General features: G+C 48.6%; 1 protein-coding gene and 1 long non-coding RNA gene across 3 annotated transcripts; one reads left to right on the forward strand and one right to left on the reverse strand.

The window, feature by feature from the left end:
* Nucleotides 1–272: 272 nt before the first annotated feature.
* Nucleotides 273–22,112, reverse strand: PRDM1 (PR/SET domain 1). 2 transcript variants are annotated; one of them, XM_002714871.5, is made up of 7 exons: nucleotides 21,929–22,112; nucleotides 20,047–20,295; nucleotides 13,478–13,597; nucleotides 9,729–9,981; nucleotides 4,013–5,142; nucleotides 3,521–3,649; nucleotides 273–3,176 (listed from the first exon to the last, which is right to left on the reverse strand). In XM_002714871.5, exons 1-7 carry the CDS (start codon nucleotides 21,968–21,970, stop codon nucleotides 2,601–2,603), a joined length of 2,499 nt encoding a protein of 832 aa, XP_002714917.1. In that variant the 5' UTR covers nucleotides 21,971–22,112; the 3' UTR covers nucleotides 273–2,600. The 2 variants fall into 2 exon arrangements, with proteins under 2 accessions (XP_002714917.1, XP_008261553.2); XM_008263331.4 differs by lacking the exon at nucleotides 21,929–22,112 and adding an exon at nucleotides 20,570–20,749.
* LOC138849789 (uncharacterized) lies at nucleotides 11,579–14,055 on the forward strand. The gene is made up of 3 exons (XR_011388961.1): nucleotides 11,579–12,484; nucleotides 12,692–12,797; nucleotides 13,672–14,055. It is a non-coding gene; the product is annotated as an uncharacterized lncRNA (long non-coding RNA).
* Nucleotides 22,113–26,768: the final 4,656 nt, after the last annotated feature.

A 26,768-nucleotide genomic window follows, 5' to 3' on the forward strand; every position in this document is an offset into this window, starting at 1 on the left:
TTGCTTAGGAAACATTCTACAGCTCTGAATTAAACACCAGTCATACACCATTGGGAGTTACATGTGACACAACAGATCAGTGCTGTCAGATCACTCCTGAGGACCGTTCCCAAGGGAGGCGGAGGCGCTTGGTGCAGCTGGACATGCATGGGGTGTAGGGGCAGGGGACAGGCAGATTGTGTCCCGCTCAGCATTTGCCCTGGGGCTGCCACTACAGCATGGAGCAGAGGCTGTTCAGTGGCCCTTCACTCACGACACCAGACAAGCATTGGTAAAGCATGAACATTTATATTTAATTTACATTTTGACAATTTGCACATAAATAACAATGTAAACCAGTACGTAAACATAAGATAGGTTGTTGTTCTAGCAAAGTAAAAAGCCAGTAACTTTGGTCAGTTTTAACTTTGAGTAGAGGAAGAAAGTAAAACCACTGTTGACTGTGGGCTCAACACTCACATGCAAGAGGCCTAAGATGGTTAAGAGGAGCAAGAAGACTTTATAAAAACCCTCAAATAAAGCAAGCACAAAAGGATGGAACAGAACAAACGAGGAGTGGGAATAAAAAGCGTTTGGTGTCACTGTCACTGTGAGGCTTTGGTTTGTCAAACACCAACACTTCAGAACTTGTCAGTGGTGCTGGTTACAGGGACTGATCAATAAGGCTTTGGGTTTCCCTGGATTACTCAAGATTGTTGTCAACTTCTGCAGGTTGACACAAAGTGACCTGAACAAACACATAAAGTGGACCAAATAGTGACCAATCAGTGCATAGCCAAGAGGGATAGGACTACAGAGATGTGACAGTGGTGGGAGAAGGAATTGGGAGAGTTTTCTTTCTGTGACTCGGGTGTGACCACATAACGGGGAGGTGACAGAACAGAAATTAAGCTGTCTTGGATGACCCTCGACCCCACAAGGTCACCTATTCCTTTCTCCCTGGTTTGGGATGTGGTCCCCACCTCGGCACCAGGTTTTCAGGCCTCACTACAACAGGCAAGACGGGGGGGTGCCCAAGCATGAGTGATGCGACTGGGAGGTCGCTCAAGTATTCAGCATAGTCTCAGAAAGGAGTTTTGTTCTCGCCTTTAGGAAAAGCAGGGCCTTTTACATGGCTTGGCTCACAATTTAAGTGGTCATAAATATATTATATATATACACACACGGTAGAGCGGTATAAATAGATTTATAAATACACATCATTCTTTGCTACACCTTGAATGCCAACATGTAGGCTTTGGGCTTGGCAGAGTGAGAGAGACGGAATGACACGCAGTCCACCTCTGCTGAGCACACGGACTGGGCTCCTCCAGGAGAGTAGCAAATTGCTAAGTAAGACACGGTTTCCTGCACTACTGGACACACTCAATGAGGTAACTGTTGTTGAACAACTTCGCAATGCCCTTTCATCTTCAATTAAATTAACCATAAAATGGAAAAACACAAATACTGAGGAGAATCAGAGTTTGACAGAAAAATACAACTGGTGCGTCGGGGATAGGAACGCTCATGAACCGGCTTTTACCCGTTTTTCTCTGTGTGTTTGCTCTTACAAGTGTGGTCGTGAGCCCAAGGAGGTCAAATCCCTCGCGGTAGAGCACCACACTGGTGCAGTTTGGACTTCAAATCAAAACAAAAACCAACAACAAAACACCCCCCTCCCCCAGACCTCATACACACAAAGCCACCTGTGCTTTGGGCGAGTTTCGCAGTGGATTTACCCATGGCATTTTGGCTCCTTCACATTTTCAGATAGCAACATCACGTGGCCACGCGGCACAGTCACAGGGCTTGGGGGGCGGGGAGGGACAGGCTGGCAAAGCCCTCCTGTCCCCTTCCTCGTCAAACATAAACTCTCAACAGAAACATACGCCATTCCCTTTCTTATCGCTTTGTACTCAAGTTATCACTGGGTCATTCTGCACACATATCCCCAACTTGATTCAAGGTTGCTCAAATGGTACAATCCCATCAGTTAACACATCAACTGTCCAACTTTGGCAACACCAAGACCTGAAGACCTCATGTCAAATCATTATTATCGAGAGAGGTTGACTGAAGTCACAAATTTCTTGACTCAATCTTAGATACTTAAAAACAGCTGTGCAGAAATTATCTACAAAGAATGGCCACAGGACAAAAATACAACATTTATACTCCAATTACAAGCAATCTTTCCAGTCATTGTAAACCTTTTTTTTTAATTATTGCTTTTTGAATGATAAATTGTATAATAAATTATGAAGGATAATCATTGAAAAAATAATTATGGCTAGGCAATAGTCTTAGTAATAGGAAGGCTATGCAAAATGTATCCACACAAATATTCAAAATACACGGGTTCAAATATATAGACGTGGGTGTAAATAAGTATATATATATATATAATATGTATATATATATTGTCTTTGCCTCTTTGTATGCCCTGAGATTTCAGTAACTTTGGAGTTCTTTCGTTAATTCCAGAGAGGTGAGGGGAACTGCCCCGTCCCGCGCGCTCTGCAGAACTGCGTAAGTATGTACAGGCCGCTGGCTGCAGGCACCCTGGCTCGCCCAGTCCTAACTTGAGAACGACACACAACACGCGGTCTCTGAAAATCTTAAGGATCCATGGGTTCCACTGTTTCTTGTTTGACCTTTACCGGTACCAGAGGTAGTGGGTTGGTGCGAGGCAGCTTCAGGAGCGTCAGCTCTGATGACTCATACAGACCACACCCCGAGGACAGGAGTCCGCTCCCCACATTTCTTTGCAAAGACGCTTTCAGGCCAGTTTCCTCTTTCTCTTTGCTGACCACGGCCAGAATCTCCTTCTCCACCACGGAGGTCACGTCCACGCTGTCCTCCACGTCCTCGAGCCGGTCCGCGTTGTCGCTGATGTCAAACTTCTCGATCTCTTCGTTGATTCGAGTCAGATCCTCCAAGGGCAGCCCGGGGGCGGGGGCCATGGGGCAGTTGCCCTTCAGGTGGACCCTCAGGCTGCAGAGATGGATGTAGCTCTTCTGGCACTGGGCGCACTTGTGGGGCCGCTCCCGGGTGTGGAGGCGCTTATGCAGCTTCAGGTGCACGAACTGGGTGAACTTGGCAGGGCACACCTTGCACTGGTAAGGTTTCTCCCCGGAGTGCAGTCGCAGGTGTGTCTTTAGATTGCTGGTGCTGCTAAATCGCTTGTGGCAGACCTGCAGTGGGGTGGAGGTTGGGGGGGGGGAGAGGGCAAGGAGGGAGACAGGAACACCAAGAGATTAGGAACTGCCAACGGGAGGGGCGAGCCCACAAGCGGACACCCAGCTCCCCCGCCGTGGTACCTGCTAAGCGAACAGGGGGATGTGGGCACGCCACACACAAGCTGTTTATTTCCCCTGCCATTTTCCCACCCACTGGAAGCTGGCTGTGTCCTCATTTCAGCTCGTCAGCAGAGCCACCCGCCCGTGACAAGGCAGAAACCTTGCGTCACAGGCTCCACATGACACGGGAGGGCCATCCCATAGACACTTTCTCGGTAGAGGGCCACAGCTGTGTGTACCTGGCATTCATGCGGCTTTTCTCCCGTGTGCACCAGGTAGTGTTTCTGCAGGTGGGCGAGCTGGGTGAAGCCCTTGTTGCACGTCTGACATTTGAAAGGCCGTTCGCCGCTGTGCACTCTCAGATGGACCTGGGGAGAAGCCGCAAGGTTAAGCGCCGCTCTGAGATGCCTGGACTCTGCTCGGGCACTTGGGTGTCTCTGAAGCACACGTCTTCAGAAAAAGCAGCGAGACGAAGTCTCCAACAGGAGAAAGCAAGCCCTGACACCTTTAGAAGGCTTCGTGTTGCTGGAGCTAAAAGAACCTAAGTGCCAGGCTAGCGGGGACCTTAGATCTTCTAGGCCAAACCCTACAGCTTCAGGAGAGGAGAAGGAACTGGTGCAAAGCCGCAGGGCGAGAGGCAGCAGAAAAAGCACCGTCGAATCCACAGTGTGGCACGGGCACACACACACACACACACACACACACAGGAGCAGGTGCCGTCTCCAGCCTACCTTTAGATTTGAGAGCTGCCCGAACGTCTTGGCGCACACGTTGCACTCGTACTTAATCTTGCCATTCTGCTTCTTCAGTGGGTAGGGCAGCGTCTTGTAGCCGGTCATGTTCCTCTTGTTCTTGATGAGATTCATGGCTTCATCGCTGCCCCCGCCGCCGCCGCCCCCACCCGGGGCCACCATGGCTGCTGAGGTAGCTTTGGGTTGTACCACGTGTTCGGACGTGGCCGCAGTGCCCGCTGTTGGAGAGCCGCTGGTAGGGCTGCACGTCTTGTCCTTCATGCTGGCGGCCGCCCCGGTGAGGGAAAAGGCACTGTGGGGGGCCGGGACAAGCACCTCTCGCGGGTGCTCGGGCTGCAGCAATCCCCGGGCTCCCTCGGAGGGCAGTGAGCTCGGGAGAGAAGCTGGGGCGAGCATGGGGTGCGGCAGGTTCCCCCCACCCAGGAGGTTACTGTAGACGGGGTACAGCCTCGGGAAGAGGCCGAAATTGCTGATGCCACTGATGTTGCTCACGGCGCTCAGGCCGTTACAATTCATGCCATAAGGCGGGAGCAGGAACTTGGGGTAGTGAGCGTTGTAAGAGGGGATGAAGGCTGGCGGCAGGTGTGGGCCGGGCGCGTAGCCCGGGTAGGAGCCCAAACCTTCGCTGGCGCCGTAGGGTGTGTTCAAGTAAGTGTAGGAGTCCCGGAGGTCTTGGGAGCCGGGAGCCAGCGGGGACACGGTGTTGCCCGGGCTGCTGTGGGGGCTGGAGCTCTTGAGGCTTGGGTCGGGGCTGCTTCCGGCCGAGGGGCTCGGCGTCGTGGAGGACGGGATGGGGGAGTGAGTGATGTAGGTGGGTCTCTCCATCCCGTAGGCCAGTGAGGCTTTGAGAAAGTCTTCAGGGAGAGGGGCGCGGATCGGGTAGACCACCCGGGGGTAGAAGGGCACGTCGGGGCTCCCGTTTGTTCGGAAGCCGTCGGCGTCCTTCTCGAAAGCGAGCGGGGAGATGCTGGAACGGTAGAGGTCCTTGCCTTTGCAGGGGTTCGAGTCCAGCTTGAGGATTTCCTTCACGCTGTGCTCTCTCTTTGGGACACTCCTGGGGCAGAGTTCATTCTCAGTGCTCAGCTGCTTTGGGTTGCTCGGCGTTTGGGCTGTAAGAAAGGAGAGAGGGGCTGTCACTCAGAGGGCAGGTGAAGCCAAGCGCATCTGCTGACAACCCGAGTGCCAGCTGGCGACACCAGCCCCGGACACCTGGCTTCTAGCACCTCCCCGAGAGGGCTCGGGGCGCTCGCTCAGAGGTGCTGCTCCGTTTCCTCCTCGGAGGACAAGGGTGCAGCGTCTCTACACAAACAGCACCCCGGGGCTGGCTGTGTTTCCATTAGCGCGAACTGCACGATAGGAAAGTGCTGTTTGAGCTTGAACCAGATCGCTTCCATGGAAAAACACCGGGGGTGGGGTGGGGTGGGAGGGGGCGCTGTCAGAGTTAATAAAAGCCATTCTGATGTTCACAGTTTACCTAAAGGAAATCAACACACGCGGCAAACTAGATGTGAAAGATTAAGAGTCATTTCAAGTAATAAACAGTCATCAATTTTCGCCTGGGTTCTTGTTTAATAAGAATTTGATAAGGCCCGGCTCCAACTGCCTGTGCCCGATTAGCCACGTGGAGGTCGCTCCTTAGGCACACCAGCGTCCTCCCGGGCTCTGTCTGGTCTGCCCAGGGCTCCCAGCACTGCCGTCCCGGGAATCCCAAGGCACGACAGTCACTCCTGCCAAACCACAACAGGTACTTCCCAAGCCAGTTCAATTACTCAGAGCACCAGGGAAAACAGGCAGCTGAGAGGAAGGCATTTAGTCCAGGGAGGGCATCTCCTTACTCGGTACACAGCCTAGGTAGGAGCGCAGGTGGCGGCAAGCAGACAGTTCCAGACCATCTGTGCCCCCTGGCCGGCCCTAGCCCTCCCCATCCCCCACGCCCGAACACATGATGCCTTTTGGAAAACACCGGCCAGAGCAGGGAAAAGCAAAAATCCCCTGCTCAGCCTTCCCTGGAAACCAAAAGTAAAACACAGCAAACTCAGTGTGAACTCGAAGGCCACCACTCAGGTCAGGACACCGCCCCAGGAGTGTGTGGTGGGGACGCCCGCGATGGCAGCCTGTGACAAGCACCCTGCATCTGTAGGAGGGTTCCTGCCTGACTTACAGGGCTAGAAACACTGTGGAACTCCATCCTCCAGGCAGATCGGGGGAGAGAATGTTATCTGCTGCCAGCTGTTATCAGTCACTCCTGGGCAGCCGGAGGCCCCAGTGGCCCCAGAATAAACACGGGCACAACCACTCCTATCAGGGAAGATGCTGATGGGAGCAGTGATGGAAAACTTGTTGAGGGAGAGGGATTTCTGAAGCCACTAAACCAAAATAAATACCCTCTTATCAGGCCAATATCAGCCTTTCAGAGAGGCCCAGCAGGCAGGAAGTTCAAATTGTCACTTTTGTTTTTTAAAGCTGAGACGGTGAAGGAAGAGAATGCTGATAGGCAAGGCATCTCAGGAGATCCCGGATAGAATTTTAGGGAGGTGAAAAAGAAGCGAATGTGGAAGCATTTCTTTTAAAGATACCATCCGGGTAAAAGGAAAACACAGAAGTCTCGCTCTCCTAACTCAGCGCTGTCCTCCTGTGGCATATCACACCCAAGTCTCCTGATTCTCCCAATGGCTTCAATACTCCCTTCGTTCTAAAAACTCAAAGACTTACAAAAGCTTAAGTCCATCCATAGCCAAGTGTTCTTTTTCTTAAGCTCCCTGATACCATTCAATCTGGGAACTGCTAGCCGGCCAACGAGCGGGCCAACAAATAAGAAAGCCAGACTTTGTAACTTTCCATGCCAAATACACAGCCCAGCGCTCAGTACGCAGTCCACCCACCATTCCCGGTCATCATCTCTGCTGCCTTCAGAACCAGGGACGTGCACGCCCTGCAGTGAGGGCACCCAGAGCGGAACGCAAGCCCAAGACGTTCTGCAGGTGCCACGTCTTGGAGTCAGGAGGAAGGTCCACGAGCAAAACTCCTCCCTCGGCAGCTGAGTAATCAGTGGAGCTGGTGTCATTTCTGACTCTCACTCAGCAGCAGCTTGAGTTAACATGAAAAAGAAAATCAAGATCTGTTTTTGTTCTTCAATCTTAAATGGCTGTAGGCGGACGGAGTCATTTCAAGAGTGAACCGCTTCTGAAGGTTCTGAATGGCTTAATTATGCCGACTCACATTTTCGATCTATAATAAGAAGCCCCAAGACTACAAGAAAGAACCTAGAAGTTCTGCAGTAGGCAAAACAAAGTCTGTTTTCAACTGAAACTGAGAAAGCAGATTAACATTTAGAAGTCTATAATTTGGTCAACTGTTTTCTAGCTGGGTTAGTTAAATAGGAAAAAAAAAATACCCCCTCCATCAAATTGGGAGTGAGGGGCTCAAGAGTTCGTTTACTCCTTTTCTTTCTTTTAAAAAAATAATAAAAATAAAAAACATTCTGCGATTTGCTGGCTGCTAATTGTTCTTGATTTCAGTTTGTTTCAATTCCCTTCTCAGAACCCTGCCAGTTGAACCGCTGCCGTGCAAGTCCTCACGGCCAGTCTGGCCTGGCCCTCTACTGTGCTCTAAGCATGGAAACCCAGCTTATTCAGGGACTCAGCTGGAGACACACTCTACCCATTAGGCCTGATGAAACAGTGGAAATTTTCCTGATCAGAGTCTCAATCATCATCCATTGCCACACCTAAGACAACAGGTTTCACAACCAGCAACAGGAGCCCGGCAATGTGACCGGGTATTGTTAACATTCTGGGCTATGTGGATTGGACAATGAAAGGCTATTTGAAAACGCTAAATCACCATTTAGGGGGAAAAAAAAAAAAACCAAACAAATAAAAGCAGAAGAACAAAAGTGTCACTTCACAGAATGCATGACACTCGCTTCAGAACACAAAGAATAAGCCCTTGACTCATAAAACACTGTGCTGCGTCTTTGGATGGGGAATAAAAATGCCAGGCCTTTGAAACCTCGCTGTGATTGGCACAGGGTGGCGGAAGCATGCAGGAAGCAGGTCACTGGGGTGGGTCACCCCAGATGGACGTACTGTGTGTAAAATAAATAAATAAATAGATAACCCACCACAAGATAAAAAGTAAAGACTTGCCCTGAACCCACGAATGAGTAAACTCAAACACCGGGAGGAGACCCTCGGGAGGAAGCAGCACCGCTTCCCACGAGCCGCCCTGGCCTGTTCCACAGAACGCTGAGTGTGCCCCTGTGACTTCTGCCGCCAGGCCCGCAGCACTGGGCCAGGCACGTGCAGATGCCACGTGGCTTCTAGGATGCACTGGCCAAAGGAGAAGGACAGAGCACCTCGGCTGCAGATGCATGAGAAACGAGAACGGCGACCTTGAGCTGGGGCCTGGTGACAGTGGTGTCGCTCACGTTGGAAGCCAGCTGGTTTCCAAACCCTGCAAGAACTTTTCGGGAAGCTCCATAGTGTGCCCTGTGTATCTCTCTCTGTGTATGACAAGCCTGAAGACGCGATCTTAGCGGGGAAAGCCTGGAAGTGTCATAGTCCCGGATTTTAAGAAAACATCCAAGACAGCCTTGGGATCCTAAGATCCAGTAAACCGAACACCTCAGACCTCAGAATGAACCCCAAGTGACTATACAGCTGGACTACATATGACTAGGATAAAGGTCCTTGGTCCCAACACTGAACTCAAAATTCCAATTTATGTCAAAATTAATATTTATTCCAAATGTCTTAGCGGTGACAATGTGGCTAGAACCATTTACCCTTCAGATAAAGTAAATGGGACTGCAGAGCAAGAATGGGTCAAACTGGGTAGAGGGTAACTGGAACTTTTATCCTTTTTTTGAAATGTTTCTTTAAGTTTGACATGACAGCACAACAAAAAGTGACAAATATTTCGGCATTTAGTTCTTTCCCTTAACTCTAAAGGAGCTAGTTTTCCCAACTGCTACAAAATTTAGCAGTCTGTAAGAACTGCAGGTACAACAGAGGTGAGGATTTTATGGGAATCCTGGAATCATTCATAGAAATCACTTGAGAATGAGTGAAACAAAGTAGCCTTTTGTAGAAAGAGGTCATGGCAGCAATTTTAACACCAAATAAAAAAGTAAAAGCTTCTAAACCTAAGCAACAGAGAATTTGTAAAGATCAAGTGATAGGTGGTTACTGTAATACTGATCAGGAGAGCAGATTAATTAATTTTACCATAAGGAAGGAAGCTAAGATATGACATCTTCAGGGTTATTCATTTGGAATAGTATTTGAAAAATCATGACATCATTTTTCTAGAAATAATTGTACGATGTTCTACATCAGACCATAACTTTATATTCAAATGTGCACCTCTACAATATTTCAAGGTCTCAGCGAGCCTGTATGAATCCCTGTTGTATTCCCAACCGGACCCTTTCTGATCAAATAACTGATCCGTGTATGTGTGTGTGTTCCTGGCACCTTCTGAACTCAGCTCTCAATTTGCTTTTTAAATAATCCAGTTTCATGAAAGGGAACAGGGCCTAAAATATTCTTCCTTGTCTTAGTCCCTGGTTTAAGCCACCTACCTGGCCCAACAGATGGCGAAGCCATGTAATTAACCAACGTGTTATTAGCTCACGGGGGCAGAACTGACAGTACTGGCACATTTCTATTTTTTTGTTCTGTAATCCACTTACTGAGATTCATCACTGTCAGCTCTCCAGGATAAGGGTAGTGCAGCCTTCCCGCGAAGTCCCGACAATACCACACAAGGAGTTCCTGGCTGGCAGGGATAGGCTTAATGGTGTAAAAGTAGACATTCATCCCGTTCTGACACGCAGCCAGGTTTTGCTCCCGGGCAGAGTGCGCTGGATTCACGTAGCGCATCCAGTTGCTTTTCTCCTCATTAAAGCCGTCGATGAAGTGGTGGAGCTCCCCTCTGGAATAGATCTGTCCAAAAGAGAAGCCAGACAAGCTATGTGACAGGAAGTCAGCCCAGAGCCATGGAAGACGGCCCCCCATCCCATCCTCAGCCCCTCTCTCAGAATCAACACAGTCAGGACCTCCTGTGAGTTTTGATCCCCTGGTGGCTGGTTAGAAAAAAAAAAAAAATCAGATGGGTTTAGCCAGAGGAGTCTTGAATCAGCAGAAAGGAGGGCGGAAACAGGTAAGTCATATTTTGGCAGTTACCTTTTCCATTTCAGTTTTTATCGTCTTTTCATGTTCGGGAAAAATAACAGAAGAATGAAACCCCAGAGCTCATTTAAGAAGCTGTCCCAAACCGATCAAACCATGGGCGAGTGCTACTTTCGCTGCAGCGGTAAGCGGCTGATGGGTGAAGCTATGGACTTCAGTTCGGATTATGCTGACTCCAAGTGCTTTGAGTCACTGGGTAGGAGACCAGGCCCACTGCGTCAAACGGAGTCTCAGCTTTTTCTATGGCCTCTGTACTTGCGTTTCCTACACCCCCGCCCAAGGCTTAGACTAGGCAAACATCCTCCACCCCCAACCCTCCAAGTCCTAAAGTAACACTTGTTCCTATGAATACTTGGAACCCGGCCTGGTGGTGGAAACGCTGGGTGGGGCAAAGGTGAAATTCACCTGCCATAACAAAGTGAGCGAGCGGCGGTGGCGGGGAAAGAGGCCAGAATTGCAGTGTACTGAGAAGTCACTTCTCCTGATAAACACGTTCAGTCTTGCGCTTCTCTTTCAAGCCAAAGGAGGGAAGGAGAGAGAGGGAGAGAGGGAGAGAGGGATAGAGGGAGAGAGGGAGGGAGAGAGAGAGGGAGGGAGAGAGGGAGAGAGGGGGAGAGGGAGAGGGAGATGGAGGGAGGGAGAGAGAGAGAGAGAGAGAGGAAGACAGGCAGAGAGAGAGGGGGAGAGAGGGAGAGGGAGATAGAGGGAGAGAGGGAGAGAGGGAGAGAGGGAGAGAAGGAGAGAGAGAGAAAGAGAAGCTCTCTTATCTGGGAGGAAGGCGGCTAAGCGCCACACACGGAGCTCCAGGCGTGAGCTTTTGGGAAAAGAGCAGTGAGGCAGTATGCTGTCCTCGCAAAACTGCGGAGAAAGAAGAATTCAAAGTCTGTGCTAGAATCATGTTCCTTGTGGGCAACATGTGCACTGGCAGAGAGACAGAGAGAAAAACGCAAATGAGACTCTTACTGAACCGGCTTGATGTGGAACTCCTGCCCCTCCACAGCGCGTACTGGCTTCTCTCTCTCTCTCTCTCTCTCTCTCTCTCTCTCTCTCTCTCTCTCTCTCTCTCTCCCCCTCTCTACCTGTTCTTGAGACGTTAGCACGTCGCCTTACACCTTCTCCGAGTCAATACCTGGCTCCCTGCAGGAGTAGGGCGCTGCTGGGCGGAGGAGCTGGGCTGACAGCACAGCAGGCTACCTGCCTTCCTCTTAGTCACCCACTGACTCGGCTAGTCTAAGAATCAGGTCTGTGTCTCGCTCACACGTTATCAGAAATAAAAAGGAACTCTGCCCCTTTAACACGGGCAGTAAACACCAGAATCACTTTCTTTTCAGAGTAACTTCCTGTAAATTGTGAAGGGGGAAATACATGTGGCTTCATCAAAGCAGCTTGTGAGAGCTTTTGCGGTGTGTTTTGTTAAGAGAAAATGGAACAAGGCTGGGTGAGTTCAGCTATCAGGAGGGGTTTTCAAGTTTGTTTACTCTGATGTGCAAACTTCCAGGAACTCGGGGTTCCAGTGCCCGGGCGGAAGCGACTTTCTAAAGCTATGGGTCTGCTGCTTCCAGGCAGCCTTCCTGGGACCACAATGTACTGGGATCTTCATAGGACAACAGCGGCGTGGAGGCCATGCAGTCACCCGCACGCCCCCGCCAGCCAACAAAATCACGCACACGGACCAAGAACGCTGCATTTCCATATATTATCAAGCAGATTCAAAACCTGCTGACTCACAGTACAGTTACAAGAAATGTCACGGGTTTCTCAACCTGAACATCCCTTCTCTTCTTGGACTCTGTGTAATTTGCATGAAAGTTTTTCTTTGCTCACGACAGATGTTCATATCCCTGCCAGCAAAAATCAGGATGCTTTTAACAACATGTGGGAAGTGAGCTCCTACAATATCCTCTGCATGTGAAAGGCTGATTCAAATAAATCCTCCTCGGGAGGAAAGTCTTTCAGTGACTTAGGAGTGAATCTGTAAGTGAAACAGGGAACTGGGACGGCGCCGGGAGTCTCAGGTGCGTCTTGCCTCTTTTGAAAGTGACCGTCCGTTAATGACGTTTCTGCTGAACTGCCTTCATTCAGACCTTGCACCCCAAGAGCTGTCCACCTCTATGGCTCGCTTCAGGGAAGGATTTATTGGCAGTAAAGGCCAAGAAGCAGGCACAGTCATCCTCCCCACGGAGGGAATGTGAAATAGAGATTCTGAACACTGTGATTGTTAGTGAATCTCCAGCTGCTCTCCTCCGCTCGGGAAGTGGTAAAGTACATTTCTAAAAACATTTCTAAAAACTCAAAACTTCCTCGATTATGATCCTCATCCAAAAGATGTGAGGTTGTCTGGGCATCCCAGTGAAAGCAAGCACGCTCCAAAATTCTTTTATTACCAGGCAGCCGTTTCCTACGGGAGTTAAAATACTGTACTCTTTATGTAAGGATGCATAAAAATGCTCACTTTATTTTTCAGCGGAGGAAAATGAATCTCCCAGGGGCATCTATGGGAAGAGGGAAAGCAGTCTGACTTTTCTCTGTTCACTCCTCATTCAGTCTCTGACTGCAGAGTTCCATGTCCAGTAAGTACACAGGGCAAGGGTTGGGGTGGGGGTGGGGAGTACTTTTCTAACCCTGATGCTCCCAAGGTCTTGGCCAGATCTTTATAGGCAGGCTTACTGCCACCCCTGAGCACATACGCTGTCCTTATCCTATGGGAGTTATTTACACACTGTCCAACCCAACCGTTTCATTGTGTGGTCCCTCTCTCTAAGCTTAGCTCCTTCCTGAAGGACATCCATTTTCCAGATAATTCCTTTATGATAAATCTTCCATTCAATTAAAGTTAACTCAGCAAGAAATCAGGAAGGGGGTGAAATCTAAGGCTAGGTGACTCATTACTACTTCCTTGCAGAGAAATGCAAATGAACAGAGCCTTGAAGCCGGCAGCAAACTGTTTCCTTTCATCACAAAGCTCTAATGAGTTGCAAAATAAAAAAATTAAAAAAAAAAATCAGGATTCACGTCAGGTCCATAGCTCCGTCAGGAGCCACCTACAGCCTGCTATTCCAGGGCCAAACACTGAACCAGTTCTTTCACACTTGTTCAGAATCCCCCCTGAGTGCCCAAGAAGACCCCCCTCAACGCATGGGGGTGAGCCCCAGCGTTTTTCAGCACCGGTTGAAAAAGGAAGTGACCCAGCTCTTGGAGCATGGATTCTTCCCTCTCACTTAATGAGTCTGGAAAAATTTTCCCTACTTACCCGCCAAAAATATTTCCTGTTGGCATTCTTAGGAACTGTATCGTTGGTGTAGATTTCTCCTATTAAGGGTCCAAATCGTGTGCCCTTCGGGATGTACTCCTTACTCACCACTCCAATAACCTAAATGAAGGGGGGAGAGGGTAGACAAATGAAACAATTACTCGAATGGTACACTGTTCACCCATCTTTTTTAGTTCCAGGAATTGGATCCCCAAGGGGAAACACCATCAACAATGGCAAAATGAAGATAAAGCAGCCATTACTACTGCCTACCGAATGAACAAGCAGACCACCACCCTTTAAAGCCCGAGATTGTTAAGAAAATTCCGAACCAAGCACTGCACTATTTTAAAGGCTTACTCTCCAGTAACTACGGGCTCTTCACTTTTATCACGACTTTGCATGTTGCAAGAACAGGAGAGGTAGCCATTCTGTTTAGAATCAGACACTGCACGCAGAATTTCACAATCAAGACGAGAGACCATGTCAGCCCTCCTCCTGCCTTCCTAGTTCTCATTCTCCCTCCAACCATAAACACAGTGTGCTGGAGGGGCATAAAATAGTTTTAACCTCAGAAACCAAAATAATGCTCTTTAAGTGTTCCACAAAGGCCTAGGAACCAGAAACCAAACACAGTATGCTTTTTTTCTTTTTTCATTCCAGATGAGGGCCTTTTTTTTTTTTTTTTTTTTTTTTTTTGGTATAGCTTCTAAGTTCTCTTTAATAGAAGAAAGATCTTGCAAATAACTTTGTTCTTCTCTAACATGTTCTACTCAACAGTGGTCAAAAATCCTTTGAAATAGAATTTATACCGAGGAGAGCTCTAGGTTCTGAGAGCTGTGGTTCTAAGATCTAAGGAGATGGCCTTCTCAGACTGCTTGTATCACACATTTTGACTTTGTGGGGCCTGGGTAAAGAAACTTGTCAACTGTGCCAGTTCTTCCTTGATCGTAAATTTCTTCTGAGGGAGTTAAAAAAAAAAAATCACCAACCACGAATCAGGAAGCAATTCATCACTATTCAAAAGAACTCCTCTGTGTGGAGTCCTTTGCAACATTTTGCAGTTCCAGTTTTGTTTTGGTTTTATTCTCTCACTTTCCCAGTTTTATTTCCTTCAAGTTCAAAACAGCCTAGAAATTACTTACTGGATTAGATCAAGGTGTGCGTGTGTATGCGTGTGTGTGTGTATGTGAGTGTAAAATATTTATTTCTACTTTCTGTTATTCCTGGTAACTCCTATACAATGTGCACCTGAAACGGTAGACACATTCATGGATCATTCTCAGCGGAAACTGACATTCTGGTTAGGATTCACACAGGTACTTCAAGAAGTCTCACCAAGAATTTAAGCCTCTGTTTGCCTGGATACAGACTAAGCACCTCTCCGTGGCTGTGACAGACTAGTCTTTTTCCGGTGTGTTTCTTATCAGCCAATAATTTCTTTTTCTAAAACAATTTACTATGCAAGATACAAGTCAACAGGGCATAAGACTGGAAAGACAGAGAGAAAGAGAGAGAAGGACCATTTCGTACACCCTAACACAAGTTGAAACAAGGTTGGCAAGTTACTGTGTTATTTTTGGTCCTTTACAATTTCTGGCAGAGAGCTGAAAAAAACAGATGTTCATTTCATCCCTCTCCTCTGCCTTCATTTACATCTATGTGCCCTTTCGGGAACAGGTCATCACTCTGGGCGGCGTTTGTTAGCACAGCCACGGAGGACAGGAGCATTTTAAGATAAAAATAAATGCTCACAGTTTAAGCAGACTGACTTCCTAAGAGGCTCATTGTTCAGGATATGTTATTAAACTAATTCACGTGGAAAATTTGTGGAATTCACTTCTATGACACACACACCACTTGACATTCATATTTAAGTGAACCTTCCATAATATTGAAATGACAAACAGGAAAAACAAATAATGCCATTTGTTGGTGAGCCAATAATTAGCAGCTGATATTTTCAACATGTCCACTTTAAAGCAGTAATTTTAAGGAAGGTACTCAACTGGTTCATCAACTTTGTTCTAAATTATAGTCTCCTGCAGACACTGTCTTAGAAGCGAGAGCCTGATTACCAACAAGGAACATTACATGCAGGTCATGGTTTGGCTTCCAAATTGCCATTCTTCTACAGAATCGGCCTCCTGGTTTTTAGCTATGAAGCTTACACTAAGAAAAAAACCAATGTTTTCTCATGGCCAAAAAGAAGTCAATTAGAATCTTGTTCCTACAAAAGAATTTGGGGAAGGCATGAGCCACCCAATACTGACTTGAACACAACTTTGGGCTAGTCACTGAGGAAGATATAAAGTGGTACTAGAAACAACTCTTGCCTTCTATAACCTGACAAATGCAATTTAACAGGCAAGACACGAAAGCAAGTAAAAGGAGGACGGTGTGTTGTGTTAGAGAGGTCTATGAGAATCCTCAAGTCCCAGACAAAGTAAAAAACAGCAGCTTCAGTGACAGACTACCTTTAATGAATGGGACAGAATCTAACATTTCAAATTTCTACTATATACAGAGCTATAGAGTATACAGAAACTCACATTGGTATATGTAATTAGAGACATAAAATCATAGAATTTCAATGTTGCAAGAAATCTTGTAGTTTATAAATCACCTAGATCTATTCCAAGTGCAGACTTCTAATTCCTTCATCTAAAATTTGTGTCTGATATGTCATTAAAAAAGGACACAAAAGCTGCAATTTTAAGATTATCGTGTTCATCCAGGTACCTTTGGAGGGGAGGAGAGGAGAGATAGAAGCCGGAGGTTCTCTATGGTAGGGTGAAAAGACCAATCGTAGTCCTGCTGACCCAGTGACAGTGTTCCATCCTGAGAGCAAGCCAAGCCGACGTTACAGGCGAACCTGGGGTGCGCCTTGAACTCCACAGAGCTAAAAAGACTAATTAAGAATGTGTTCACCTAACTCAGGAAGGAAACTTCCCTGGAACTGACCAGGGTCCTAAAGAAATGACTGCTGGGGACAGGCTGCAGTGGGCCTTGGTATCCCTGTGAGCGTGAACACGTTGGCCCTGAGTGGCTTTAGAAGGCCTCAGAGTGTGCCTTCTGGGCACAGCAGAGCCCCTGCCACCTCGGCAGCTGTCTCCGGCAGTGGCCTCAGTTCCAGAACACACTCCAACAGAACCCAGCTTCCAGACAGAAAAGAGTGCTTCTTCTCAATTGTACAAAATGAAAGATGTGACAGCTTTGAAAGGGTTGGGGGGGGGGGTCTGACAGCAAAAGACAATATAGGGTGCTTTTTTTTTTGTAAAGCAAACTGACCTCTATGCAAACACACACCCCCCCAAAGTGGGTTTTCAGCAGAAACCTTATTCAGGTCTAAATGGGATGTGAGCATCTTCATGGCAAATTTCATTAGGATCTCTGTAATGACTAGCTATCTCTTCCCCCTCCCATCAAAATGACTCATTCAGTTAAAATTCTGTTTTGACTCTACGGATATTCGTGTGGAGAAGACTAGAACTTTGCAGGGGACCAAGACCTCCAGCCTGTAATTCATCCCGTTTTTAAAACGTGTGGAGGGAACGGAGATGTTTTTGGAAGGTTTCCTCTTTCATTATCTTTCTATTAAAGGAATCGTGGCAATGCCTCAGCACATCATCTCCCAAATAAAAGGCAGGAGTGAGAGGGAATTGCATGTTAGGGTGAGATACCTGTACAGATGGCTTGAGTTAATAATGGACTTCAATTAAAATGGACACAGAGGCCCCGTGATCAGCCTGATATTTATCAGCACGCGACCTGGGGAGGCCAGACTCACAGCGCCACGGTACCTCGAGGGCAACCTCAACCCTCCGCCGAGGACAGGAACCTTACAGGCCACCGCTTCTAAAATCTAAATGTTGAAATTGATTTTTCTGTCAAGTGTTCATGCAAGATTATTTCAGGAGGACAAGGGGAAAATCCCCATAAAAGAATAACCCAACTGTTCAAAAAGTTTTAAAAGTTTTGAATAGCATGTCTATATTTGGTTTTAGTTCTGGAAATAGGAAGTAAGAACGGCCTCATTAAAGGTACAGAATGATTCTAAACCAAATCTAAAAATGAGGGGCAAGATCAGAAATATGATTTGTATGTTTTGTTTTTAAACCAAAAAAAAAAAAAAGGTGCTGACACATAGCACAAATTCATAATGAAAAATGGTTTTGTTACAAAAAAATTCCCCAGGATGTCAGCACAACAGGACATAATGTAACATCTTCTGCAATTTAGATGAAAACATTGAAAGAAGCATAAGATAAATCAGCCAGATAAAAACTAGATGTAGAAGGTTTTTTTTTTTTTTTTCCTTTTTCCACTGCCTGTGGGACTTCAAGAACCAACTGAATAATGAGAATGTAAACATCTCAGCAATCCTAAATCTTCCTATCCTGGGACCAGCTCGCAGCCTCACACCCTCTTACTGGCTCAGCTTCACCATCTTTCTTCACCCCCTCAAGGGACCTGTCTTTTCCCACAGTGTCAAAAGGAAGGAGAAAAACAGGTACAAACTCCAGAGTCAGCTTAAGACCGGATTACATTCAAGTTGTCTCCTGACTGCTTTTCATGTTTCAGTTAGTTAAATGAAATATGGGGAAGAGGATAAGGGACCCCTGACCTGGGATGTTAGTTTTCAAAGACCCCTCTCTTCAGGAACACAGGTACTGTTTGGCTTTTAGTTGCTTAACATGCCGAAATAGGGAGTTGCTGTACAGAAAAAAACGTTCAAACACTCTTCATAAGGGATCAGGCTGAAATATGTTAAGACGATAAATAAAGCCACAGTGACACCAAGAGGGGCCAGTGGAGCATGATCTCGAAGCTCTTGGAGACAGAAGAACTTTGCTCTGAGCCCTGCGTCTCGTTCTAACTCTCTGCCTTTGGATAAGTGACTATCTTTCTGAACCTTGGACTAAATAATCTAAGAGCATTAGTTGACTTAGCCATGATTTTTAACTAGAATGATGGAAACTGAAAAACTTAAGCTAAGAGCTGAACACAGACCAGAACATGACAGAATCCAAAAAAAAAACAAAGATGATCTGCAGAATGGAGTCCCCACGGGTTGGACAGGGCAACGTAACACAAATGAACCTTGGAAACAGACAAAAATTTGATCAAATCTGATATGGGGGGGTGGGGGACACACTGCACCTTTAAAAGCCACAGCCAAACGTTGTAACACCCAAACAAATCCTACATTGATTCTAAGGGCCACATATGAAGAGAGACTTTCTATTGAGAAGAACCTTACTTTCAGGAAGAGGTATAATTAAGGCCGACCTCCTGGGTTACATTTGGGGTCACACTCATACACAACGACAATTTAAATTTCACTGGGTATCAAATCTGCCTCCACTCTCCCAGCAGAGAAAAGAATAAGGAAGGTTGCGCTTTCATGTCACTCCAAGCTGAGCTGCTCTGTTTCATTTCAGAAAGCCATGTATCCCCCTCACCAAAAAACAAAAACAAACCAAAACAAAAAACCACACCACAACTCAGACACACAAACAGGAAAGAGACAAAGTGTTTCCCAAATAGGCTCCCGGATTCTTCCAAACTCCGTTCCTTAAGGAAGGGAAAAGTGACTTGGCATGGCTGTGTAATGAACAGTCCCAGGTCTCAGCAGCAGACCTGGATCCCTGCAGCCAGCCAGCCCCTCTCATTACCCTGGGAAGGCAGCAACAGAACCGACAGTGGGCCAGCCAAGCAAGGGGTCCATTTGTTCAACCTAGCCTGGCAGGAGGCTGGTAGCAGGAGCAGCTACAGTAGCCACGGGCTCCCAACAAGAGGTGGTTCCGCAAGTTATTTCACAGCTAAACATCACGCCTTGCTGTCATAGCTATATAAAAGGGTAAACACAAATCAGTTGCTCATTCCAAGTTTGGGTTTTCAGCCCCTTTGAAGCAACAAAGAGGGTGCCCACTTCAGAGGCCGAGAAGGAAGGGGCCTGCCAGCCAGCCAGGGCAAAGGAGCTGCCACAGATCAGCAGTGGTTAGCTCTGAAGTCACTGGGCCAGAGGACACCACGCTTTTACGTGACCCTCTTCTCGGCTCCTACCGTCGCCTCAATTCATAAACGCGTCAAGGTTTTGACAGTAATTTTAGAAACCCAGCTCATAAAGCCACTCGTTAAAAAGAATAAAGCCATCTAATGACCAAAGGGAGACAAAAAGCACACGGACAACTTTTCTTGTTTTCCCCCAAGAAAAAGTGTTTTCCGCCCAAAGACTGCAGATGGGTGCCGGTCCAGATCTTTCTGGAAGCTCACCGGCCATGTCACCCACCCCAGGCTGCAGGCTAAGCCAGACTTGCCTAAGACAAGTCTCCTGGCCACAGGATTTAACTGTTTACTAATTGGTATGGCACGGTGGAGGGCTGGAGAAAATGAGAAGGAACTGACTTGGGAAAAGAGAAAGCTTGGAGGGATGCAAACAGAGGGACCAATTCTTTGCTGATACTTAAGAGATTCTCAGAGAGAGAGAGAGAGCAAGCAGGGAGGGAGATGGGGGGGGGGGGGTTCCGGTGGCAATCTTCTGCAGCCCAAACCCCCAGTCTTACCTCTTTGCTGTTGCTGGAGTACTTGAAGAGCAGATTCCTGGGCAAGGACGCCTCGGCCTGCACGGCGGTCCCTCCCTCGGGGCCGGACTCCCAAGGGTGGTCATTCACAATGTACGTGCACTTCTCCTCAAACTCAGTCTCTGTCCACAGAGTCATGTCCGCGTCCTCCATGTCCATTTTCATGGTCCCCTCGGTGCCCTCTGCCAACTCTTGAGCCGTCACAGCGCCGGAGCTGCACTTGGGGGCAGCCTGGAAGAGAAGGGGAAGGTCTTTAATCCCCATTGTCCCGCGTGGTGGCTGGCTCCCAGCTCCCTCGGAGCGGCTGTGACTAATGCAGCAGTCCGAGGGACTTTCAAAGCCGATGCAGCAAAGCGCTTGGTACAGCTGAGTGAGACCCAAACAGCCTTGAAGAAGCAAGGGGTTTAAATGCTTGTGTTAGTCAAAAAGGAAAAAAAAAAAAGTGGCAACTTCACGGGAGGGGGGGGGCGCGGGAGGGAGAAACAGAAATTACAGCAAGATCCACCTCTGAACACTGCCTGGCTTCACCTCTCACGGTAGAAAAATGTTGTGGGCGCTCGGTCCGGCGTCCCAGAGCGCCTGGGGTCATGGCCGCCAGACCCTCAGCGCTGTGGAAAAGCTGCCTCAGAAAAGGGTCACAAACAAGGAGAGGAAGAGGAAGGAGCTCTGTCTGCCTCTGAATGAAGCTAAAAATGGAAAGCGCGTGTGCTGCGGGAGCGGAACCCAGCCCGCCTTTTCCAAATGGGGAAGACTGAACTTTCCCACCGCGGCTCCCAAAGGCAAAACAACTTTCAAAACAACTGCCTTGCCCGGCGCGGCGCGCGCTCGCACGCTCGCTCAGCCCCCGCGCCGGGCGGCCGGCTCCCGGCTGCAGCCGCCAGCATCCCCGCGGCAGGCGAGCGCGGGCACCCCGGGCGAGGAGCGCGCGGAGGGAGCCGAGGGGCAGCGCGGTCCGCCGCCTCGCTGGGCGTTGCGGGCATCTCCCGCCAACTCCGGGACCGGGGGCGGGGGCGGTGGAGAAGGCAAACAGAGAATTCCCCGGAGAGGATTCCTTTCGGAGCCCTCAGCTGCAAATAGCCCTTTCCATCTAAATCCGAAAGTGTGCGAATTCCCAGAAGTCACTGATGCGCTACAGTTTACTGTAACTAAAGTTCTAACACACACAGCAGGCTCCCAGGACAAGTCCCGCTTCCCCTTGTACATGGAGCAGGATATTCCCGCAAACCTTCCCGCACGCTCAGAAAAAAAGTGCTTTCCTAAGGAGGGGAAAAAAAAGGCTTGGAACTGCGGCCACGCTTCCCCACCGTGGCCGTGGCTGGTCGAAGCTGGAAGCCGGGGCATCATTCCCACTTCGGACGTGTGCTTGTGAAAATGTCAACAGAGCGCTGGGGAAGCCTTCACGGCAGCTTGCACACTCTGCCACTTCTTCTCTCACTAGGATGCTCTTCTCTCGAAAAAAAAAAAAAAAAAAAAAAAAAGCAAAATTGTGTTTCCCTCGGTTACGGTTTAAATAAACCAGCTTAAAAAAAAAAAAAGGTAGTTCCAATACAGAGTCACGATGCCGAATAAAATGTTGAAACTGGAAACCTGAGGCCACCGCGGTGGAATTACTTTGACCAGAGTGGACAAGAACCAGGACTGAAATTGCAATAAATTGACAATTATGTCTAGAAATGAAAGGGTTAAAGATCCATAAAGAGGGGGAAAAGTCTTCTAAAAGTCTGACAGTCCTAAGTGCATGAAAGCACAGCATTTCTTGTTTCTACCCCGAGTACGTGATCAAAAACAAAACCAGAGGGGTTAAAAAGGCAAGAAAAAAGTTCCCAGATCAATTTCCAAACACAAATAAAAGCAACGTCCTTACCAAGGTCGTCCCCACAGGTTTTTCCAAGCAAATATCCAACATCGGAGAGGCGTCGGGCTCACGTCTCGCCAGCCCACATCGCGCCCGCGTCCCGGCGGGCGGGCTGAGCCGCACTGAGGCGCGCGCCGCGCCGGCCCCCTGCTCTCCCGCGGCCGCGCCGGCGCCCGCGCCCCGGCTCTCGGCGGACAGGTGCCGCGCGCTGCTCTCGCCGCTCCGCAGCACTGCAGGGCCGAGCGTCACGGCTGCACTTTGTGTGTGTGCGTGTGTGTGTGTGCGCGAACCAGCCCGGCGGCTCCTTTCCCCTCCCTGCTGTAAGATTTCGTTAGCCACTCGGCTGATTCACTGCTGCCAGCTGCCTGGAGTGGGGGCGTGGCCACTGGAGGCACCTGGACTCGCCGGAGCCGCGCCGGCCCAGGGCTTTCCCCGGCTCGCGAGCCGCGAGCTGCTTCCTCTCTTTGCGTGTGAATTTCAACATGACTTGGAATCTTCCGACTTCCCTTTGAAGGCCCAGCACCCCGGCGTTTACTTGGGCCGTATTGTATTCTAAAGATTGCAGAGCGCCCTCCTTCCTGGGGGGGGGGGGGGACGATAAAGGGTGTGTGTGTGTGTGTGTGTGTGTGTGCTCCCAGAGCGAAGGAAACCTCAAAAGTACCTGGCCAGCGTGTGGCTCAGCCCGAGCCCGCAGTCCGCAGACGGCGCGCATAACGCACTTGCAAAAGGCGACTGACACTGTCTGCGCCCGCGAATGGGGCCCCAACCCCCCAAACTTCTCGGAGGCCATCTCTCTCCTGTTAACTCAATACATCCACCTCTGGCACAACCAACTTTCCTCTTTCAATCAGTACAGTAAACAGGGACATGGGGAAAAGTTACGATCCTACAGATGAATCCCACCCCCCACCCCCACCCCCATTTTCCCTCTGCTCCTGGGACCCACAGGCTGACTTCCGAGCAGTGGGTCAGGGTGAGTAAAAGGGACGGGGGAGTCTTGGGGGATACTGAACTGGACACCGCGAGGGGAAAGCCATCCGAGGCAGTAATTAGTGGGCTCGCTCGGAGCCCTGGCCGCCTTTTCCTCCAGCCTCAGCCAGTCCCTCTGTTGAAGGAAGGACATCCTGTGATGATGCCATACAATGTCCTGTTTGTTTATTATTAAGAGCGTGGACCTTGCATTCCTGCTTCTCATTACAAAACAAACCAGATGCTCTACTTCCTTCAATGCTCTTGTGCCTTCAGCAAGGAATCTTCTAGTTCAGAGAAACAATGATGCAAAGAGACCATTTATAGCAAGCACCCCGTACAATTATTACTTAGATCACTGAAACACGAGCCTTCCACTTTTCCTGCTTGCCTCACTATACGTAGTTGTATCTGCTTTTTTCAATCATCTCTCTTTCAACCTTAGACTTCGCTGTCTTTGCTAGCATTTCAAATACACATGTGCATACACCCCCCCCCACACACACACACCCACAGACACACACCCAGTCCCAACCTGATGATACTAACTTACTCATACAATGAAGTGGACATTTGATTATTTGTTTATAGGAAGAAATGAAACAAAGCAAAACAGAAGTCCAACTCAACCATAAAAATGTTTGCCTTAAAAATCTATTTTCTCTCCTTCAGGAAAATTTCTAGACTTTTTTTTGGGGGGGGGTGTAGGGGAGAGGGGGGAAGAGTGGGAAGTAAAAGATTATTTGCCAGAAAATGGTGTCTGTGTCTTAAGTCCTTGCAGCCTCTCTGTAGCACACAACAGTCACATTCCCACTAGGGGACATAAGCAGCACACACTCGCCACTTGCTGCAGGTCCACCTGTTATTGCACGTTCTGCCAGAGGGGACGCTAGCACCAAGAGGAACCAGGACCTCGAGGGCGGATGTGCCAGGGGTATAAAACTGAATGAACGATTCCCCAGGGTTCTCAGAAAGCTCCAAGATGATAATTAAACAAGAGAAATCCAGCCTTCTCGAGAGGGTTTATTAACTGATGCTGAGTCAGCGCCACAATGGACAGAAAAACAATGCAGTCATACGGAAGGCTGGCCTGCTGTTCAAACAGTCTCCCTTGCAGATGTTAAAGAGTATTTCACTTCCCTTTTAGGATCAAACCGTGTTCTTAAGCCACATAGACCGTGCAAGTGTGGGTGAGTCAGCCATGTTGAAGGCAGGGCTCAGGCAGAAAGTCTGATATTTGAGGTGGGAAGAGGGCTATTTTTGGCCAAATAGTTGCTTTACTGCCTGGGAGATGCCAGTGAATCAACTCACTGTTAATTAATTTCAGCCTGCACTCACCTTCAGAGGTGGTGAAATGGGCTTGAGCCGAGAGAAGACGCGAACATCAAATACCAGTTTGGGGCTTAGCCAGGCAACCCTAAAATTAGTTCCAGGTGCTCCAGCTGAGCTGCACACGGCCACGGGTGGAACTGGAAGGAAAGTACGCGTTGAGACACAGAGTGTTAGGATGTAAAGCCCTTCCAATGTTGACTTCTTGTCTAGAAGTGAGAGGGAAAGGAAAGAACAAATAACACCCCCAGCCCAGTTTTGACCATGATGATAGCGGTCAGGAATAGACAATAATCTAATTCAAGATGAAAGACACAAAAAGAAAGAAGGGATAAAGGAGAGGAAGCAGCTTCACAACAGGAAAGCAATGCTCACCCTGTCCTACTGAGGTATTTACGGCCAAGCACCGAACTGTTAAGGGGGAAAGAAAAGGGCCTGATCCTCCGGCCTCCACTCAGCCCTTCTAGAAGGTTCCAGGGGGACCCATGCAGGGCGCTGACCAGAGCTGGGAGACAATGGCACTGGTGCAGTTGTGCAGAGAGGTCTTTAAGGCTGCCACTGTGTGGAATCTGAAGTCTCAAAATGTTTGTTTCTAAGTAATCACTTGGTGTGAACTTAGTCACTCTCTTCTTTCCCTGCCGGTTAGTGTGCCGTGAAGAAACCTCAGTGCCTTTTATTAATCAGCATTTCTCAGGCAGAGTGTCTCAGGGAGCATGCTCGCCCTAGCAGCAACTCACCAATGACCCAACAGCTCTGTTCTCAGAAATCCTCCTCTCCTCCAAGCAGCCCAACGACCGCATGCGAGTTCAGCGTTAGCTACCGGGTCGGTCCTTCGGGCTCCCAGGCCTCAGGGTGGGTTTCCCATCGCAAGGTAGGTGACCAGATGCCTGTATGAGGCGGGGGGTGGGCCCAAGGAAAGGGGTATCCGATCTGGAGACCTGACTCCACTTGGGGGAAGAACTTTTTTTTTTCCCTAAGGAAAGTAAAAAAGTGGGATGAAATGTGCTCAAGATGAAACATGTTTTCATTTTCTAATTCAACTCCTGCTATACCCAAACAAGGTCAATGACAGGCTAACCACATCAAGAGAACACCCCCCACCCTCTTCTCCCCACTCCCCACCCACCCACCCTCACCCCCCACGCCCATTTCCCACTTCCTGTAAGTTAGGCATCTTCCTGCTGGTAAACATTTGGGGACCAACTGTAGGCCTGAGCCTAGCAGAGGGGCATTTGAGCTTTGAAGCCCTCCCACATGTCTCAAAGCCAGGCTGAGAACCAGAGGGGGCACTTGGTTTTCAAAACTCCAGCAGCCTTTTCAGCTCAAACCTCTGGGCTTGGCTTTCTGGCTGCCTTCCTTTTGAAAAGCCGGACCAGAAGAGTAACTGTGTGTGTGTGTGTGTGTATGAGTGAGAGAGAATGTATGTGTGACACATGCTATGTAACAATGCAGCTTGTGTGTCACTGGTATGTTATGGGCATGATCTATTTCAATGATGTGCTCAGTCAATTTAAAAATAGCACAAGCTTCCTCCTGATGACGCAGCTCCCCTCCCCAAAACTCTGCACAAACATATCCAGCGCCTAAGCTTTGGAGTGGTGATCTTTGGGGCCTGTCCTTGGATGTTTTGAAATGAGGTCACTGCTTTGACTTCCTCCATAAAGGAAACAAAAATTAAGCCAGTGGAAGAATCAAAATACGGTTCCTTCCCTCCCTAGGAATGGAGATGGGATAAGTGCTGTCCGGAGGATGTTTTAAAACCCATACCAGGTCTGAGGTCTCTGTATTTAGTGAATCCCTGTCATTATATTTTTCACCCCACCTCTGCTGTGTCCTTATCATGTGTGTATCTTTAAATGATTCATGTAGCTGGAGACCCACCAACTTAATATGTAACAGCAATAATAATCATTTCCATATGATTGGGGGGGGGAATGGAGGTGAGTTTCCAATATTTGTTCTTCTTCCTAATTATGTTTTTACTATGATGAATCTTCTGATAGGAGAAGGACTTTAATTCCTGAACAGACAGTGGGAAAGAACATGTGACCAGAGGCCATGTCTGAGCCCAGCAGGCCAAACAGGAACTGTTAGAAGAGACCAAGGGGTCACCTGTGATGCCGGCATCCCCTACGAGCGCCGGCTGCTCCAGCTTTGATCCACCTCTCTGCTAACGCACCTGGGAGGGCATCAGAAGACGGCCCAAGTGCTTGGGCCCCTGCACCCATGTGAGAGACCTGGATGGAGTTCCAGGCTCCTGTGTTTAGCCTGGCCACTCCCAGCACTTGTGCCCATTTGGGGAATGAACTACAGGACAGAAGATTTTTCTCTGTGTAACTCTGCCTTTCCAAATATATAAATAAATTAATCAATTTGAAAGTCAGAGTTACGAAGAGAGCAAGAGAGACAGTAGAGAGAGAGAGGGAGAGATCTTCCATCCTGTGGTTCACTCCTTAGAGGGCTGCAATAGCCAGGGCTGGGCTAGGCTGAAGCCAAGAGCCAAGAGCCTCCTCCGGGTCTCCCTATTGGGTGCAGGGGCCTCCTCCGGGTC

The sequence above is a fragment of the Oryctolagus cuniculus genome, chromosome 5, assembly GCF_964237555.1.
Source record: "Oryctolagus cuniculus chromosome 5, mOryCun1.1, whole genome shotgun sequence".
In the NCBI taxonomy this organism is placed as follows: domain Eukaryota; kingdom Metazoa; phylum Chordata; class Mammalia; order Lagomorpha; family Leporidae; genus Oryctolagus; species Oryctolagus cuniculus.

Excerpts from the sequence above, each read along its gene's own strand:
- PRDM1 (XM_008263331.4), bottom strand. The coding sequence starts at position 20,653 with ATGACCCCAGGCGCTCTGGGACGCCGGACCGAGCGCCCACAACATTTT. Across the intron at positions 5,143-9,728 it reads GCTGACAGTGATGAATCTCA|CCCAAACGCCGAGCAACCCA; the intron begins GTAAGTGGATTA and ends CCTTTCTTACAG. Across the intron at positions 3,650-4,012 it reads GGCAGCTCTCAAATCTAAAG|GTCCATCTGAGAGTGCACAG; the intron begins GTAGGCTGGAGA and ends GCTTCTCCCCAG.